This window comes from Leuciscus leuciscus, assembly GCF_965113295.1.
Source record: "Leuciscus leuciscus genome assembly, chromosome: 16".
NCBI lineage: Eukaryota > Metazoa > Chordata > Actinopteri > Cypriniformes > Leuciscidae > Leuciscus > Leuciscus leuciscus.
In genome coordinates, this window is record NC_138740.1 from 40,702,800 (window position 1) to 40,721,642 (window position 18,843).

At 35.7% G+C, this 18,843-nt stretch overlaps 2 protein-coding genes and 1 long non-coding RNA gene across 7 annotated transcripts in view; 1 reads left to right on the forward strand and 2 right to left on the reverse strand.

The window, feature by feature from the left end:
- LOC309476979 (actinia tenebrosa protease inhibitors-like) overlaps positions 1 to 18,843 on the forward strand; it is a 166,578-nt gene that overhangs the window by 98,187 nt on the left and 49,548 nt on the right. The gene's annotated exons all lie outside the window — the stretch shown is intronic.
- LOC309477044 overlaps positions 3,620 to 18,843 on the reverse strand; it is a 199,131-nt gene continuing 183,907 nt past the window's right edge. Inside the window, exons 2-3 of the long non-coding RNA XR_014198496.1 lie at positions 8,809 to 9,678; positions 3,620 to 3,935 (exon numbers count right to left, since the gene is read on the reverse strand). This is a non-coding gene — a long non-coding RNA (uncharacterized lncRNA). The remainder of the gene's footprint in view (positions 3,936 to 8,808; positions 9,679 to 18,843) is intronic.
- LOC309477568 (uncharacterized protein) lies at positions 5,191 to 8,290 on the reverse strand (the record flags this gene model as incomplete). Its single annotated transcript, XM_082140842.1, has 5 exons — positions 5,191 to 5,447; positions 5,613 to 5,929; positions 6,093 to 6,599; positions 6,936 to 7,135; positions 8,078 to 8,290. 5 exons carry the CDS (start codon positions 8,288 to 8,290, stop codon positions 5,191 to 5,193), a joined length of 1,494 nt encoding a protein of 497 aa, XP_081996968.1.

Genomic DNA, 18,843 nt, shown 5'->3' on the forward strand with positions numbered 1-18,843 from the left:
CTGCTCCTTTTTTGTGGACTCAGATTAGCAGCAGTCAGTATATATGAATATGACATATGACTATGTCTGTGACACAGCAAATCAATGAATAAAAAGATTTTAAAAAATTATAGTCTAAGAGTTATTATTACTTATAATGATTTCGTTAATAACTTGACAGCACTTAAATGTGTATTCTTACAAGTTAAAGAACAATGTTTGTGTGATTTCTATTTTTCACCTTTATGAGGCAAAAAAAAAAAAAAAAAAAAACTGGCTGGTAAAAAGTTACTGTGGCAGGTGCAGCCGCGGCGCTACCATTAGGCCCGGGTGGGCCTGGGCCCACCCATTTTCTACTATGGTTTTGTACGTTTCTTCGTTCGGATCTATTTGCGATCCATTCCATTCTAAACAAACAACGCAGTTTACATGCTTCGTCCTTGTTTCATTATTCATTAAGATAATAATTAATAAATGCACGCATAATTATCAGTGAACTTGATAAATGTTGCAGATATGTTTTGCTATGCACAAACAAATGACTTTCAACTTATGTGTGCAAAATTCAGAATAAAATGAATGCAGCAATTTGTACAAATAGAGAGTCTGTAGGTCTACTATACGTGTTGTAGCCATTAAATAAGCTCATTTAGTTTCATATTTGTTAAAATATTATAATGTTATTTTTTCATCTATGTTGATTATGAAAAGTGAACCGCACGAGTAAGATAGGATGCGCAATATATCGAGAGACATGGCGTGGGTCAGACATGATTTTGACCACTTAATTAAGTTTTGTTTTGTAGAAAGACTTTTTTTAAGTGAATTTCGTTTTGTATAAATTGTAAAAAAATTATCAACCAATTTCCTGGAACCAAGAAGCAAATATAGTAGACGATATAGGCCTAATCATGGCGTCCGCTTGTGAACTGGAGCGCATCTCATTCTCATCCTAACTTAACGAAACTCAGCGTAGGCCTCACAGACATGAAATATATCTTAAGAAAGCTTGAAATGTCTTTTTAACAATTTAAAACTAAAAGAAATGCTACATAATCAGAGATGTAATCCATGATGTGCATTTCTCTCTATAGGCGCGTTCACTACGGAGATATGGCGATCGTCAACTTCATCTTTACAGCTGTTGTTGCTGTTAAAGGCAGGGTAGGTAAAAAATGTATAAAAAAACTTTCTTACAAATTTGTTTAGACTTTATATATATATCAATGCATAATTAAAATCTAAGTACTCTGAAAAAGAAAGTATAAAAATCGAGTGTCTGTAGACCTCTCATGACTGTTTTAAAGACAGCTCATTATTTCCATTCACTCCACCCCCTCCCTTCTGGGCTCCTTCCAAAGCCACGCCCCCAAAACACATGATCGCGCGACTCCGACAGCTGAGCTGAAGACGCATTGTTTACCTGAGACGAGTGGAGAGGAGCGCAGTGCATGCAGTGACATCATGTCAGAATCACATGTAATAAAAAAATTGAACTTTATCATTATGAATATAAACAAATAAGATGTATTTTAGTACTCACTATCAAGCTAGCATATTGATATTGGTAAAGTTTAAATTATGCACAATTCAACACTATAGCTATCATCTTGAGCTAGACCAATAGATTATACTACGATAGATTATCTCTACTACAGCTCGCTAAGTAATGTTATGTTAGCTAGCCTATATTACGCAGCTACGTGTGCTAATGACACATGCTTCATGAAAAAATAAACAAAAAAATATGTATGATCAAAATACAAAAAGAAAGATTTACCTGTCCAGCAGAAATAAAGCCATCGAGGAGTCACTTTTCAGCCCCTTGAGGTCCCTCAGTTCTCGCCATCGCTGGAAAGCCACGCCGATATTAACTCGCGTTTTATTTCTTTGTTTATCCAAAGACTTTTTGTTCAATGCCTTTTCTTGTACTGTTACTGTCTTCCTTTTTTTGCCTGGTTTGCCTTCACTAACTGCATAGGCCGGTACTGTGAATTTTGCTTGCTCTTTCTCTGCCATTGTTTTGGTATTCCTAGGTGCCTCTTGAATTCCTCAAATCAAACGGGACGCGCAAGTGGGCAGGTTCTGTGTGGCAAATGGGTGGTTGCCATGGTTGCGAGAGAGTGACAGCCGCCTAAGCCAATCCTATGTTTCGTCCCGAATGGAAATAATGAGCTGTGTTTAATACAGATTAAACGGTCTAGAGTCACTCAATTTTTATACTCTTTTTATCAGAGTTCTTACATTTTAATTATGCATTGATATATATATAAAATTTAAACAAATTTGGAAGAAAGTTTTTAATAAATGTTTTACCTACCCTGCCTTTAATAAACTAAAAATAATAGGCCTATAATTTTACTAAACAATGAATTAAATGAAATTGTAATTGTATTAAAAAAGCAACAAAAAATTCCTGTTTAAGTTTTCTTTTCTTTTTTTTACCTATGATAATTACGCATTAAATTCAGGTAACTGTTAGGCTACTGAGTCACTGTCCTCAGTGCCCAGAAAAGCGCTGAAACGGAGATGAAGGGGAACCCGTTTTTTTTTTCTTTTTTTTGGGCCTTATTTTAACTGGCCCATCCAGTTTTCTGGAGGCCCACCTACAATCAAAATCCTGGCGCCGCTAGTGGGCAGGTGGTCAAAAAAGTTAACTTCAGGCCCTGTGTGTGGCTATTCTCTACAACTACTAATTCCCCTGTCACAGGCGCTCAGTGTATTTGCACTAAAAATAACTTCATACGCAAGCTTATACCTGTGAACATGAGAACGGAAAAACACACACACCGCATCGGGTCTACAGACAAGTAAGAACAACAGACAAGATTACAGAACAAATCGACATAAACAGAGAACACACACATGATAAACATACACTGATTTATCTGAAAAAGTAGGAGTAACTATATTAACAAAATAGTTAGTAATAGTGAACAACCACATTCAGCTCAGTGCTAATTTGTTAATCAGAGTTTCTTAGTTAATGTAGTTACTAGAATGTTAATAGTGCGTTACTCATTAGTTCCTGTGTTAGTCATTAGTGAAGGAACATTTTTATAAAGTGATAACGTTCAGTTCACTCATAGAAGAGAGAGGTTTTGTGTTTTAAAGACGTCTAATAGCCAAACAAACACGGCCCAGACGTCTAGACTAACACAAGGCAACATTTGGGCTGTCAGTGAAAATGTAACAGATTTCTAACATTAGCACAGGAATAGATCAGGCTATACACACACACACACACACACACACACACACACACACACACACACACACACACACACACACACACACACACACACACACACACACACACACACACACACACACACACACACACACACACACACACACACACACACACACACACACACACACACACACACACACACACACAGAACATGTCAGAGGAATTAAACCAAACCTCTTGTAATCACTGTAGACTTTGCTGAAATGATGGGATATCAAACATCTCGTGTGCAAGTTATTTTGGCAAAAACAATTAAAGGATTAATTAGCTACTAGTACTTCTTCAATAGATACTATTTATTAGATACTAGTATTTATCCCAAATGTTACTAGTAAGATTTTTTTATTTTACTAGTGAGATTTTTTTATTTTACTAGTAAGATTTTTTTATTTTACTAGTGAGATTTTTAATTGAACTCTCCAGTGGCTGTTCCGACTAGTCATAACATAAGACGAGTAAAAAAGCAGTTGTGACTAGTAAAATAAGAATAGGTACTCGTAACAATTACAAAAGATAGTATGTATTGAATAAGTCCTAGTACCAATTTAATAGGCACTAGAATCTAACTAATAAGTACTAGTGTCTATTTAATAGGTACTAGTATCTAATGAATGAGTACCAGTCTCTAAAAAAATAAGAACTAGTATCAAATGAATAACTACTCTATTTTAAAAAGGTACTAGTACTTAAAGAATAAGCAGTACTTAATGGAATAGATCATGGGCGTCGGAAGCAAAAAAAAAGTGGGTGGGTCCTCCCCCAGAAAAATGTTACTTACACCATTTCATGTATTCTGATGCCTTTTAATTAAACAAGTAAACTAAACTCGCATCCACGTCGTGCATTACATGAACAGCTATCCGTGGATTAACCTGCTGATACCATGGTAATTTGCCAGCATTGACAACTTAAAGCTGTTATTGATGTTTGCAACGCAATATTTGACTGGAAGAGTACAACGGGCGTTTTTTTCGTCAGTTGCGGCCAGTGGTGGAGGAAGTACTTAAGTTTAGTACTTAAGTAAAAGTACAACTACCCTGCAAAAAAAGTATAATTACTACATCAACATCTTACTTAAGTAAAAGTCCTAAGTACATACTTTTAAATTTACTTTAAAGTATTTTTTTAAGTAAAAGTAAACAATCAGTTGTCTCAATGTCTGGGCTGTTCAATTGTAATAATTACAAACAATTTCTATTGTGTACTGGAAAGGGTTGTTGTGCAAGCTCTCTGCAATACTGACACACTGTAAAAATCTGGTTATTTACTTATTACTCATTAAAAAATAATTAAGCTAAGCCAATTATGACATACAATTTATTTTATTTTTACTATACTATTAAGAGCAGTAAAAAAAACTCAAAAGTACACAGGTGAGTGTTATTCTGAACACTTTAATCAAATTTGTATGACCAGTTTATTCTGCTCAACAACAGTTGCTTTAGTCCTTTACCTTGGCCTGCATGGGGAAAACGTAGCTAAAACTGCATTTGAGGCTTATACTTCATTGATTACAGAAAATCCAAAAGCATTAGGCTAATAATGTATAACACATTAGAATGAGAAAAAAATAAGCACCAAACAAAATTTGACAAGGGTGAGTGCTTCTCTTAAAACATGCAAGCAATATTGCTATTTAGAACTCTGATCAACCTAACATTAACAGGACAAAAAAAACAGAATCTATGTGAAAAACAATGAAGTCAATATAAAGGCAGATGTTACGATAAGAAACTTAAAAACAAAGGACCTTCAAATAAAAATTTTGGCCATGCAGGCAATCAAAGGTCAAAAGGGCAAAATGCCCCTATAGAACATGAGAGTATTAGAGCCCTAATACTGTATTTGGTTCCGCATAGCATTACCAATAGTTTTTGTTCAATTTCAACAAAATTTGGTTCTCAAAGCTTTTTGATCCTAGCCTGCCTCTGTTTGCAGAAAAAATGTGCCCAGCTGTGCTAAACATTCGTTCGCATGCTGCTGATGCGGGCAATGGTGTGTTGAGCTTCAGGGACAAAATTAAAAACTGTGGGCACTGACTTGAGTATGTCCATTGAGGTAGAAGTGTTGGCCAGATAGGCATCCAACTGTTTTGTGGTTTCGTGGACATTTCCCTTCATAAGGCCAAAAAAGTCTTCCTCCTCAGATCCAGAATGGCTACCAGGTGATGATAAGGCTGGCTCTTCCTCCATGTATGTCTTGATGTAGTCCATGCCTGCACAAAAAAAATTAATCCAAACATGAATGAAGAGTATTTCTGTCTAGCTTTTTAAAATACCAGTTAGCTTTGAAAATAACATATATTTGGTTAAAATGAACCACTACCCATTATTCTATTAACAAATGAATGCTTGACAAAGAAATTATTTAAATGACTTACCCAACTTTAGCAAGTTTTCATTGCTTGTCCATGATGTGCGAAACTTAGGAAGTACAATTGCAGCAGATATGAGTTCTGGGTCATTCATCATTTTTCCAAACCGCTGCTGTATTCCTTCCTGAAGAGCAGAGATCAGTGGCTGGCAGAACTTGGATGAAGTTTGGAGGCGGTCCAGCTTCACAGTTAGGAGCGTTATAGTGGGTACCAGCCATCCCATGTGGACATCCACCTCTCCCTGCAATATGTTGAGTGCCTTAGAGACTGGGTTCATGGTTGATGCATAGTCAGACAAGAAAGCAAGTTCTGCAGGGCTGAACCTGTAAAACACCATGTGAGAACATGCATAATGTCAGCATGATAAGCATAGGCTACACTATTGCAGTTCAATTAAATGGAGTAAATCATTAGTAAACAACATTATTTCACACAATCAATAGCCTACCACATCACAACTACGTATCTGCTCCATGACAAACTTACATTGGGACTTTAAGTGCAATGGTCACTGCTCTGACTGCTCCTTCTCCACTTTCCCTAATTATCCTCAGTATTCGCTCAACTGCAAGGAAGAGAGAGTTCCACCTGGTCTCAACTGGACGGATCAATTGCAGCTTGCACTCCCTCTCAATAACCTCTGCAGCTGTAGATGACCGGGCACTCTTATTCCAAAGAGCTGAGCACTTGGCAAATGCTGCACGAGATATCTTCTTGTACATAACATTTGATTCAGCTTTTCTAGCATCTACGGTTGAGATCAAATTCAGAACATGACAGGCACAACGGTGATGCTTTGGAAGCTGATATTCAGAACACTCATCTTCTTCCTCCATCAAAGCTTCCACTTCAACACCCTCTGTCTCCTCTTCTGCATCCTCCTCTTCTCTGTCATTTACACTTTTACTCTCATCTTTAGTTGAACTTCCTTCATCTTCACATGCATAAACTCGGAAGGCCTTAATAAAGTTTGAGGTATTATCTGTTGTGGTCCTAACAATTTTTTCACGGATGTTATACTCACTGTGAATATCATTAAGTGCACTGGCTAACACATCATAAGAATGTGTCCCTTTCAGCCTTTTACAAGCCAGAGCCACAGACTTTCTTTCTAGGGTATCTGGCTCTATCCAGTGGGCAGTAACCCCAATGAAACTTTGCCTATGAGCTGTCCAACAGTCTGTAGTCGTGGCGATATACTTAACAGTCTGCATTGCATTCTTCAATTTTTCTTTCATTTGCTTTGTGCACTTATCAATTCTCTCTCTCAATGTTGTACGTGACATGACTGTGTAATCAGGTTGAGTACAATGTATTAAATCAACAAACCCAGTCTGTTCTACTACTCCAAAAGGGTGCAAACCCTGGACAATAAAGTTAACCACTGCAAGGTCTATGGTCTTCTGAGATGCTTTGATGTCCTCAAGTTTTCGCTGCTTTATTGAAGAACCTCCATCAGCAAACAATGTCCCCTTCTTTTTAGAAGAAGTTGCTGCCAAGTACTCCTTCAGAAGTGGTCTGTGCTTTCTCTATAAAAGATAGTGACAACAGAATTAATACACGTTTAGCATTAGTAGTATTAGTATTTAGTAATATAGTCAATCTACAACCAAATAAATCTCACAACATAATGTAAAATATTTTTTAAGGGTTCAAGAATTAATGTAAACCACTACTAGTTAAGTGCAAGTGCAAACACTAACCTTACATCTTACTAGCATATTACTTTGTTATGACTGGCAACATGTAAGTACCACACAAGCAAAAAGCTACTGTATTTGCCATGTTAAACTAAGAGTTTGGACCCTAAAGTTACAGGATTTTACATTTACGTTAATACAAAACCACAGTGTATGGGGCACTGAAACGCGAAACCAACGTGATTACATCTTTAGACTAAAAAGACAAGCTACTGACACTTACAACCAAGCATATCACACGGGTAAAATTGGTTTGATATTCGCATATACTTTCGCGCTAAATATATATATATATATGTTTGCAAATTCTAAAAATGTCATGATATTGACGAAAAACAACTGTCATAGTGCAAAATTGTTCACAATCGAATCAAACCAAGATATAGGCTAGTTTTGCCTGCATGCTTACTTGTGAATGTCAACTAAATACCCAATGTTGAATGGTAAAGAAGCTAGGGGCCGTATAAAAAGTTTGAAAAATTTTTAATCGAGTCAAAACAAACAGCTATTTTAGCCAACTACGAATGTACAGATATAGCAGTAGTTTGCTCATCTCCAAAAATGTAACGTACTAGCAAGCTATCATCCCTGCTGTGCTAATAACCAGCTAATGAAGTTGCCCTGTTAGGGTACCACTAACTTATGCCAAACAAATATTATACTGGTGTGATATTTTTGTTATGTTGACATCCGTTTTTCTATAACAGTCATAGCACCATGTCATAGCAAGTTTGTAACTTAAATATTAATAACTAGCATTGCATGTCTTACCTCTATATGTTTCTTCAAATTTGAAGGGGAGTTTTTAAACGCCAACAGTTCTTTGAGTTGAGGTAGGCACTTGACACATTGAAAACGCCAGGAGTCATTCTTTGAACCTTTAAATTCAAATAACTTGCTTAAATAAGGCCAGGGATGTCTCTCAGAATCAGAGCTGCAGGGCACAGGCTCAAGCTCAGTCGACGTTGTTGGCTCTTCGTCCATGTTTGATATTTGGTGTCCACCGTGTCCTTTTCTTCGATTTACATCAGTTCCGCTTGTGTTGTTTCAACGTGCATTGGCCAGCAACGCCAAAACGTCAGTCGACCAAAATTTTTTTATGCAAGATTCGGAAGGATGTAACGACACGCATTTTAATAATGTAGTGGAGTACAAAGTACAGATAATTGCTGAAAAATCTACTTTAGTAAAAGTATAAGTATGCATTATTTTTTTTACTTAAGTAAAGTATAGATACGTAAAAATTTACTTAAGTACAGTAACGAAGTACAAATACTTCGTTACCTTCCACCACTGGTTGCGGCTCGTTGAGAAATATAATGTAGCTATTTCAGCGGAAATGGAGTTTAATTCATTAGGGCATTCCTCAAGTGGAATGGATTTGACTGACGACGCTCTGAAAAGCGAACAGCTATGCGCTGAATGTAAAAGTAAGCGGGTCCAATATCATTGGTCTTAAAAAGTGGGTGGGTCTTGTCCCACCCATATACAATGGTTCCGACGTCCATGGAATAGATTATAATAAAAACTAAGTACTAAGTCCCGGGATTCTCCCGCATTTTACCTTGCTGTCCCGCTATCATCCCGTTTAAATATTTTTCCCGTATTTCTCCCGTATTTTTAATCTTTCTATAAAAAATAAAAAACAAAATCCCACTGGGCGCAAACCAGTTAAGCGGAAATCCCGCCACAATGACACAATCACAATGACGGGTAGTAGTCCAGTCATTTTATGAAAAAAGGTTGAACAAATTGCAACAGAAGCAAACTCAACTGATTGTGTATCCTCAATATGTCCTGAGTAAGGGGAAAAAAGCCCAGAAGAATCCCATGAGGGGAGAGTTTAGAAAAAGACCCAAATATACCCCATTCATACGCTTATCCATTCTTTCTCTCACGTGAATAGGGTAAAAATTTTAACCTTTAGATATCACCATGAATATTTCTGAGTTAATTACTTACATCAAGACAAACAAAAAATGTATTACAAGTTTTTTGACATTGTTTGTTAACATGGACAAACGGTGCATAATCTAATTACATATGTGCTAATTGTAGTTTATCTTGCCAATCGAAATAAAACCCTGACTACCTGACAGAATTATAATACATTAAAGAAAGGTTTTACTGAAGCTGAACTTCTGCTGATGAAACTGCAAACTATCTTCAGTAAAACTTTTCTTTCAGTTATTATAATTCTGACTCTTGTCTTCATTTCTGCTTCTGTGTGTTTGACTGTAAATCCCCTTACAATTGATTATTTCTTCGATTATGAGATTAAAGAGATTTGAAACATCATCATTCATCATCGTCTGCCAGAGAGACGTCTGATCCTCTGGTAAGATCTCTGTTCATTTACTGTAACTTTGTAACTTTTACAATGTAATTCAAATGATTTCTTAAAAGTTGTTCTTATTTAGACACAGACATCAACAATCAGCCTGTGAATCTCAACAATGGTGACAATTATAAAGCATGTTGCAGTGCATTCTGGGTGCCACCAATCAAAACTCATTCATGTCTTCCATCATGCATTGCTGCATGAATAAATAATGAGGTTATGTTCAGAATTGATCTGTTTGTCACCATTGGTGAGATTCATATGCTAATTCTTGATGTCTGTGTGTGCCTACATAAAATACTTATTCATTGGATTTTATTGAAAATGCTAAAAATGGTATGCTCTACAAGACCAGTGATGCTATAACCCATGCAATAAACTTAACTAAGAAATGATGCTCTCTATGAGTTCAGTGATTCAGGTCAAATAATGATGATGTTAAACACAACCAACACCATCAGATCACTCTTTTCTCTTTGTTCATCTGGCTGTTATAACTCACAACAGCCAAACTAAATCTAAAGTTAATAATGTAAGGGTCAAGATTTCAACTAAACCAACCACTGATCACCATAATGGTGACTTGATTTTTACAATTTTCTCCTTCAGTGATTCTGCTTGTTAACATCAGGTGTCTTCAATAATGCTCAGTCATCACTCAATTATTCACTTAATTATCTCATTAACTTTAACACTGTTTCAGTGTTACTTATAACACTCTGAGTGTGGACTCATATAAACACTGAGCCGTGTTCATTTAACACTGGGGATTTTGCTGTGTACCATACAAAATAATCACTTTAATAAAAGTTATGAATTGTTCTCACTTTGGACAACAAAATGGCTCTCTGTGTGAAAGTGTTTCTCTTTTTTTTTTTTTGTAATACTGTTTTTATTGCATTTTCTTGAACACTTACACAACGTAACAACACATATAATGTACAAAAACAATCAATCAAACACCAGAGCTCATATTACATGAAAAGCGCAATAGCACAAACCAACATTGGATAATACAGTATTTACTTTGGAAGTCCGAGTTATCAATACATTGCAATCAATAATAGCCACAGATATAAGCAATAAAATAGGGTTAATATAGTACAAATTAAAATATATTTTCATAGGAATATAATACCTAAGCAAGCATTTTATTCCTCCTCTATTATATTGTTTATATCTGAGATATAAGCAAAAAATTTGTGATATAATAAATTAGTCTTCTTTACCCTTAAGAATATAGGTTATCGGAAACCTCTCTCAGTATCTCTAAACCAGTGTGTGCTTTAGCAGTTAAACGGTTAAACAGGACACAGATGTTCAAGTGTTCCTCTTCTTTGCTCCTGCACTCGACGCTGTAAATCTTTAATGTGACTGAGTGTTCAGGAAGAGTTCATTATTCTGTTCACTGCCAGATAAACTCTGTCCACAGTTTCTTGACTTCTCTCAACATTAAACCATTGATTTGTTAACAGCTAAAAGCGGACTCTCCATGTTTATAGTGAACTCTTGGTATTTCTATAATCTATAATGTGATCCTGATGATCTGTTAGGGTTATAGAACATTTGAAGGAAGTAAACGATAACAAACGTGTTGCAATGACACTGTGCATGTCTGGTCCTGAAGCTTTTCCGATTTTTAAATCACAGATGTTGAAACAAAATGACTAGCGCATACTTTTTACACAAATAATAATTCACATTGCTAATCCTCTAGTAAACGAATTGTTGTGTTCCATTATTACCTATTGCATATGTAATTATTTCATACGTTTGGAAATATTTGTGATAATGAAGTGTGTAGCCATGTTGCTGTGTGTTAAGGTGTGTTAGAGAGGGTTTGAATCTGAGTCCTGCATGTGGACCAATAAACAAGAGGGTGTCACGTTTACATTTATGCATTTGGCAGACGCTTTTATCCGAAGCGACTTACAGTGCACTTATTACAGGGACAATCCCCCTGGAGCAACGTGGAGTAAAGTGTCTTGCTCAAGGACACACTAGTGGTGACTGCTGGGCTCAAACCAGCAACCTTCGATTTACCAGTTCAGTGGTTTAACCCACTAGACCACCATCTCAACTGCATGCAATTCAATTCTGGCTAACGTGTGTTTTTTCATTCTAATTCATATTAAATTCTAATTCATCACATCCCTCATGAAAATTAAACAAGTTTTACTGCAAATAAAAAATTAACCATAGTTTAACCATGGCATTTGTAGTAAAACTGTGGTTATACAAATCCACCAAAACCAAACAAACATGGTTACTAGACTTTCCCTGGTGAAAAAAAAAAAAAAAAATGCTAAGTACACTTGCAGCCAGACTAATTATCGGGATACTTCAAGTGTGTTAATGATTAGTTAACTTGAAGTGTGCTGTTTTGAAACAACTAATTTTGCACTGAGTAGATGTAATTAAATTAAAGCATAACTTTAAGTGTGTTTAGTGTACTTTTGTGTAGGCTACTAAATTGGAACAACTTCAAGAATACTACTTTAAGTATATGGCTGTGTAGAGACTAATTACATGCATGATTAGTGATATTAAAGTGTGATTTATTTGTGTTACAAGTACATTACAAATTCATTACGAGTGTCTACGAAACTTACAAGCAATATACGTGTTATATTTGAGTAAAAAGCTCAGTAATACCTTTGGCTTATTCCAAATACTCTAAATTGCACACTGTGTCGTCAATAACAAATGCACATTAATAAACAAATAATACTTACCTATACTACAAAATACTAAGTGTAATTGTATACTATAGTGTGTTTTGAAAGTATACTTTTGTAATGAATGTAAAATCAGCACACTCTCAATGCATTGTTCATTTCCAGCACAAGTTCAATATATACCTACATTTTTAATAAAGTGCAAATACATACACTTTAAAAAAATAAATAAATAAACAGAACTTTCAATTTAAGTATATTTTTCAAAAAATATCTTTAGAAAATATACTTGAGTACAATTATTTTAAAGTGTGTTAAAAGTTGTATTGTGAAAATAGGTAAAAGCATGATGCTAATATACTTTTAATTTGCAATGTACTATTGAAAAAGGGAATATATTTCAAATACAATAAAGTATACTTTTTTCATTATGGACTTTAATGAACTGAATTGCAGAGGTGGAGACTTGACTTGAAACAACTCAGCATAGTTTAGTGTATGCACAAGTTCAGGGACAAATGGCAGTGTGTGAACTCAGAACATCCAACTGTCAGTTGTGTCATTCGGGAACTGTCACACTCAGAAAGTGGAGTTTCCTGAAGATACTGACTCAGATCAGATCAGATCAGACCAAATGGGTCTCTTCTACACACACACACACACACATCCTCACACACACACACGCTGAGGAAACAAACTGTGTGTTTAACACGACTTCCTGTTTGTGTAAAGTAGATCTAAAACATGTGTCACAGTTCTGTGTGTGTGTCACAGTTCTGTGTGTGTGTGTGTGTCACAGTTCTGTGTGTGTGTGTGTGTCACAGTTCTGTGTGTGTGTGTGTGTCACAGTTCTGTGTGTGTGTGTGTGTCACAGTTCTGTGTGTGTGTGTCACAGTTCTGTGTGTGTGTGTCACAGTTCTGTGTGTGTGTGTGTCACAGTTCTGTGTGTGTGTGTGTCACAGTTCTGTGTGTGTGTCACAGTTCTGTGTGTGTGTGTGTGTCACAGTTCTGTGTGTGTGTCACAGTTCTGTGTGTGTGTGTCACAGTTCTCATGTGTGTGTGTGTCACAGTTCTGTGTGTGTGTCACAGTTCTGTGTGTGTGTGTCACAGTTCTCATGTGTGTGTCACAGTTCTGTGTGTGTGTGTGTGTGTGTGTGTGTCACCCTCCCACCACACAGAGTCACCTGTGCTTGACGATTATTGACACAAATGTCATGCTATAATGTTACATTATACATTAATACAATGAGGTTATTTATTAATACAAAATAAATACTTAATAAAAAAATAGATACTTAAATAAAAAAAGTTTGAACTTTTTCTTTACTCTTTTACATAAACATATTAAATAAATTATTTGCAAAATATCCTGCAACGTTTTGCAACACTTTGCAGTTTGAATGATAAACACTGGAGACACAGCAGCAGTTATAGGCAGGTATAATGATCATGACATCAGAACTTTCTTGTCTTGAATTATTCATTCATTCATTTATGTCACTTCTTTAAGTTAATTAATACGTAAAAAAAACTAAAAACTCGATTACTTATTGCTTTGACATGACTACTAAATAACCTTGAATTTGGTTACATGTTGTTTTTGCCAAAATAACTAGTGAGATGTTTGATATTCCATCATTTCAGCAAAGTCTACAGTGATTACAAGAGGTTTGGTTTACTTTCTGTGTGTGTGTGTGTGTGTGTTGTGTGTGTTGTGTGTGTTGTGTGTGTTGTGTGTGTTGTGTGTGTTGTGTGTGTTGTGTGTGTTGTGTGTGTTGTGTGTGGTGTGTGTGTGTGGTGTGTGTGTGTGTGTGTGTGTGTGTGTGTGTGTGTGTGTGTGTGTGTGTGTGTGTGTGTGTGTGTGTGTGTGTGTGTGTGTGTGTGTGTGTGTGTGTGTGTGTGTGTGTGTGTGGCCTGATCTATTCCTGTGCTAATGTTAGAAATCTGTTCAGTTTTCACTGACAGCCCAAATGTTGCCTTGTGTTAGCCTAGACTATTAGACGTCTTTAAAACACAAAACCTCTCCCTTCTATGAGCTGAACGGTAACACTTTATAATAATGTTCCTTCATTAATGAATAACACAGGAACTAATGAGTAACGCACTATTAACATTCTAGTAATAACTAACAAGAAACTGGTTAAAGAATTAGTGAGTAGCGTTCAGTTGAATGTGGTTATTCACTATTAATAATCAATAACTACTCTGTCCATTCCTCCCAGAGAACTACAGGTTCATAATTATCATGAATAATGTATAATATATAATGAAAGGTAACGGTAACCCACTATCAAAGACTCAAGTGTTACTTCATCCTTCTAAAGGAACTATTAATTATTTGTATTCTTATTATCAGTATTCTAGAGTGAAAAGCAAAACTACTTAATATTGACTGAAATCATTATAAGCTTAAGATATTTTTTGTAAGATTTTGGATATAATTCATTCCCATGGATTTAGTAACACTTTAATGGAGCTTGAAATATGACAATATGATTTGAATTGTGTAAATGTGAATTATTTACAAGTGTAATCTAACAAAATTGAATTTTAGGTGGTAGTTTAAATAGTTCTGAATTAGATTTTTTTTTAAACGAATATTGAACATTTGAAATTTAACAAATTGAAATGTTTTTATGGCTGAATTTTATAGACATGTATTTTCAAACAGCTAGTTTTTTTGTTCTGAATTCTTATACTGCAAATATTCAGTAAAAAAAAACACAGATTCAAGTTTTCAAGATGAAGAAATTCGGAACTTCAAATTCAGTTTTCTAAAATTAAATCTCAAAAATTCAAACTCAAAAATTCAATCTCAAAAATTCAGATCTTACAGAAAGTAGGTCACAGGTCATCCACAGGGAAGAGTAAAGGATCTCAGATAAGTCGACCAGAGCATTTTGGCTGCACTGCAGTAGTTTTCTGAGATCCTTTACTCTTCCCTATGGATGACCTGTGACCTACTTTCTGTAAGATCTGAATTTTTGAGTTTGAATTTTTGAGATTGCATTTTTGAGATTGAATTTTTGAGATTTAAATTGAATTTGAAGTTCCGAATTTCTTCATCTTGAAAACTTGAATCTGTATTTTTTTACATTTACATTTACATTTAGTCATTTAGCAGACGCCTTTATCCAAAGCGACTTACAAATTAGGACTAAATTCAGCGAGTCATCATAAAGAGGCAAAAGCAACAACAACGCAGGAAGTGCTCAAAATACGAAGTTCAGGTATTATTCAGAGTAGCATAAGCCTGATAAGTGATGTTTCAAAGGGAAAGGTTTTTTTTTTTTTTTTTTTTTTTTCTATAAGGTTAAGTGCTCACGGAAGAGATTGGTTTTCAGCTGTCTTTTGAATGTTAGGGTTAGGGTTAGGGTTAGGGTGGGGTTAGGGTTAGGGTTAGGGTGGGGAGAGCGTTCCACCAGCATGGAACTGTAACATTTCAATTTTAAACTGAATATTTGCAGTATAAGAATTCAGAACAAAAAAACTAGCTGTTTGAAAATACAGGTCTATAAAATTCAGCCATAAAAACATTTCAATTTGTTAAATTTCAAATGTTCAATATTCGTTTAAAAAAAATCTAATTCAGAACTATTCAAGCTACTACCTAAAATTACATTTTGTTAGATTACACTTGCAAATAATTCACATTTACACAATTCAAATTCAAATCATATTGTCATATTTTAAGCTCCATACACTTTAATCTTTACTAGTGTTTCCTTGATCTTCACTTTAGAAAACTGATCCTAATAATTAGTTCCTTTAGAAGGATGTAGTAACACTTGATTAATTACTATGGGTTTCCATTATACATTATTTTTAGTTCTTAGTCTTCAGTGAGGGATGAACAATAGTAGTTATTGATTAGCTAATAGTGAACTAACACATTTAACTGAGCGCTATACTTATTCATTATTCACATACAATATATATGATGCCACTTGGAAATATTATAAGGAAACATGGAATTAGTTTCCATTGTTATGCTGATGACACTCAAATATATATTTCATCACGGCCGGATGAAAACGCTAAATTTTCCAAATTGACAGAGTGTGTTAAAGATATAAAAGATTGGATGACCCGTAATTTTCTTTTATTAAATCCAGACAAGACAGAGGTAATACTTATCGGTTCAAAAAACCGCCCACAAAACCTCTTGTGTTTCAAAACAAAATGTCCTGTTACTTTATCCTCTACAGTAAAAGACCTGGGTGTTATACTCGATTGCAACCTGTCTTTTGAAAATCATATTTCATATGTTACAAAAACAGCCTTTTTCCACCTTAGAAACATTGCTAAGCTACGTAATATGCTATCAGTTTCTGATGCAGAAAAGTTAGTTCATGCATTCATGACCTCGAGACTGGATTACTGTAATGCTTTATTAGCTGGTTGTCCTGCATCCTCAATAAACAAGCTACAGTTAGTCCAAAATGCCGGCGCTAGAGTTCTTACGAGATCAAGAAAATATGATCATATAACACCGATTTTATCATCACTGCATTGGTTACCTATAAAGCTCCGTATTAATTACAAGGTATTGCTACTGACTTATAAAGCCCTAAACGGCTTAGCTCCAGTCTATTTAACGGATCTTCTATCGCCCTATAATCCATCGCGCTCTTTAAGATCACTAAATTCAAGGCTTTTGGTCATACCTAGGATATCCAGAACCACCAAAGGAGGGAGAGCATTCTCACATTTGGCTCCAAAACTCTGGAATAGTCTTCCTGATACTGTTTGTTGCTCAGACTCGCTCTCCCAGTTTAAAACTAGATTAAAGTCGCATCTCTTCAGCCAGGCATTCATATAATCCTACAGTTCAAACTACAATCCGGCCTCTAGCTCATAAATGCCAGAGGAGAACTGGCCCCCGACTGAGCCTGGGTTCTCCCAAGTTTTTTTTTCTCCATTAGGTCACCTGATGGAGTTTTAGGACACCATTAGGTCACTTGATGAAGTTTTTCGGTTCCTTGCCACTGTTGCCTTTGGCTTGCTCAGTTAGGGATATTTTGGGGATATTTAATTTAATTTTATCAATCAATAAATTCCTCTTGAAACAAACTTTGTTGTATTATTTTAATTTAATACTGTGAAGCTGCTTTGATACAATCTGTATTGTGAAAAGCGCTATACAAATAAACTTGACTTGACTTGACTTGACTTCATTAATCAGAGTTTCTTGTTAGTTAATAGTAGTTATAGAATGTTAAGTGCGTTACTCATTAATGAAGGAACATTATTATAAAGTGTAACCATTGTATATGTTGATGTGTGTGTTCTCTGTTTATGTCGATTTGTTCTGTAATCTTGCTGTTGTTACTCGTCTGCAGTGTGTAGACCCGATGCGGTGTGTGTGTTTTTCTGTTCATGTTCACAGGTTGAAGCTTGCGTATGAAGTTATTTTTAGTGCAAATACACTGAGCGCCTGTGACAGGGGAATCTGTAGTTGTGGAGAACACCCACATGTGTGTATCAGTACATTTGAAGTCACGGAGAAAACTGCAAACTTGAAGATTTTCTCTCTCCCACAAACACAACAGTTCTTCATTACAGGAGCACTAATGACTAATCCTGTTCTACAAATCACTGATTAAGAAACTCGTACACACACGTTTGCTGCAGTGAATATGATGCAAAAACACATTTACACCCGCATCAAAAAATGTGAAGTCACGGACAATCCGCAGATCATTATGTGAATTCATCCAATGAGAGTTGCACACTAGCAGAATATTCATTAGTTCACGCTCTTAGTTTCTCCGGAGGTTTAATGGATTATTTCAAAAAAGGTAAATATAGTGTCAGCGCGAATTGAAACTACAATTGTTTATCGTTTCGTAACCGTTTATAATGTTTTTATTATAAAGAATTTATTATTATTTTTATTATAAGGAGAAACTTTCTGTTGACCGTCATCATCATCATCATCATCTTCTGTTACTGCACTGTCTGAGGGACCTTTGCACGGCTGATGAAATGCATCTATTAAAGTAAGTGTTGGTTCTTTCTAAGCTTGTGAAATGGAACAATAAAGACATCCCATCATGTGCAATGGTTCAGCGTGACGTGTCTTCAGTATAAACCCACTTAGCCTGCTGCGGCGTTTGGATTGCTTTTTAAGTTTATACGCCGCAATACTGCTTGTTAGCAGGTTTGTTAAGGCTGATATGACTCAGTATATTTGGTGGTTAGTGGCTGGAATATCCACTGGTGCAACTGATATAGGCGGATACAGTATCAATATCAGAATCACACACTCACAGTCATTGAAGCCACAAACACACACCCACCCCAAGGCGTCCTGTTTTATAACTGATTTGACTACAGAATCTCTCAGTGAAATGAGTTTCTCTCCATCTCTGCTCAGGCCATCACAACTTTTGAATTCCAGTAAATGCTGAAGACAATCCTTGAAAAGGAGTAAGAGGATGCTTAGGTAGCTAGCTTGAAGCGAATGGGGCTGTCAGTAAGAACCAAGCGTGCCGCACAAGCCCTGAAAAGTGAAG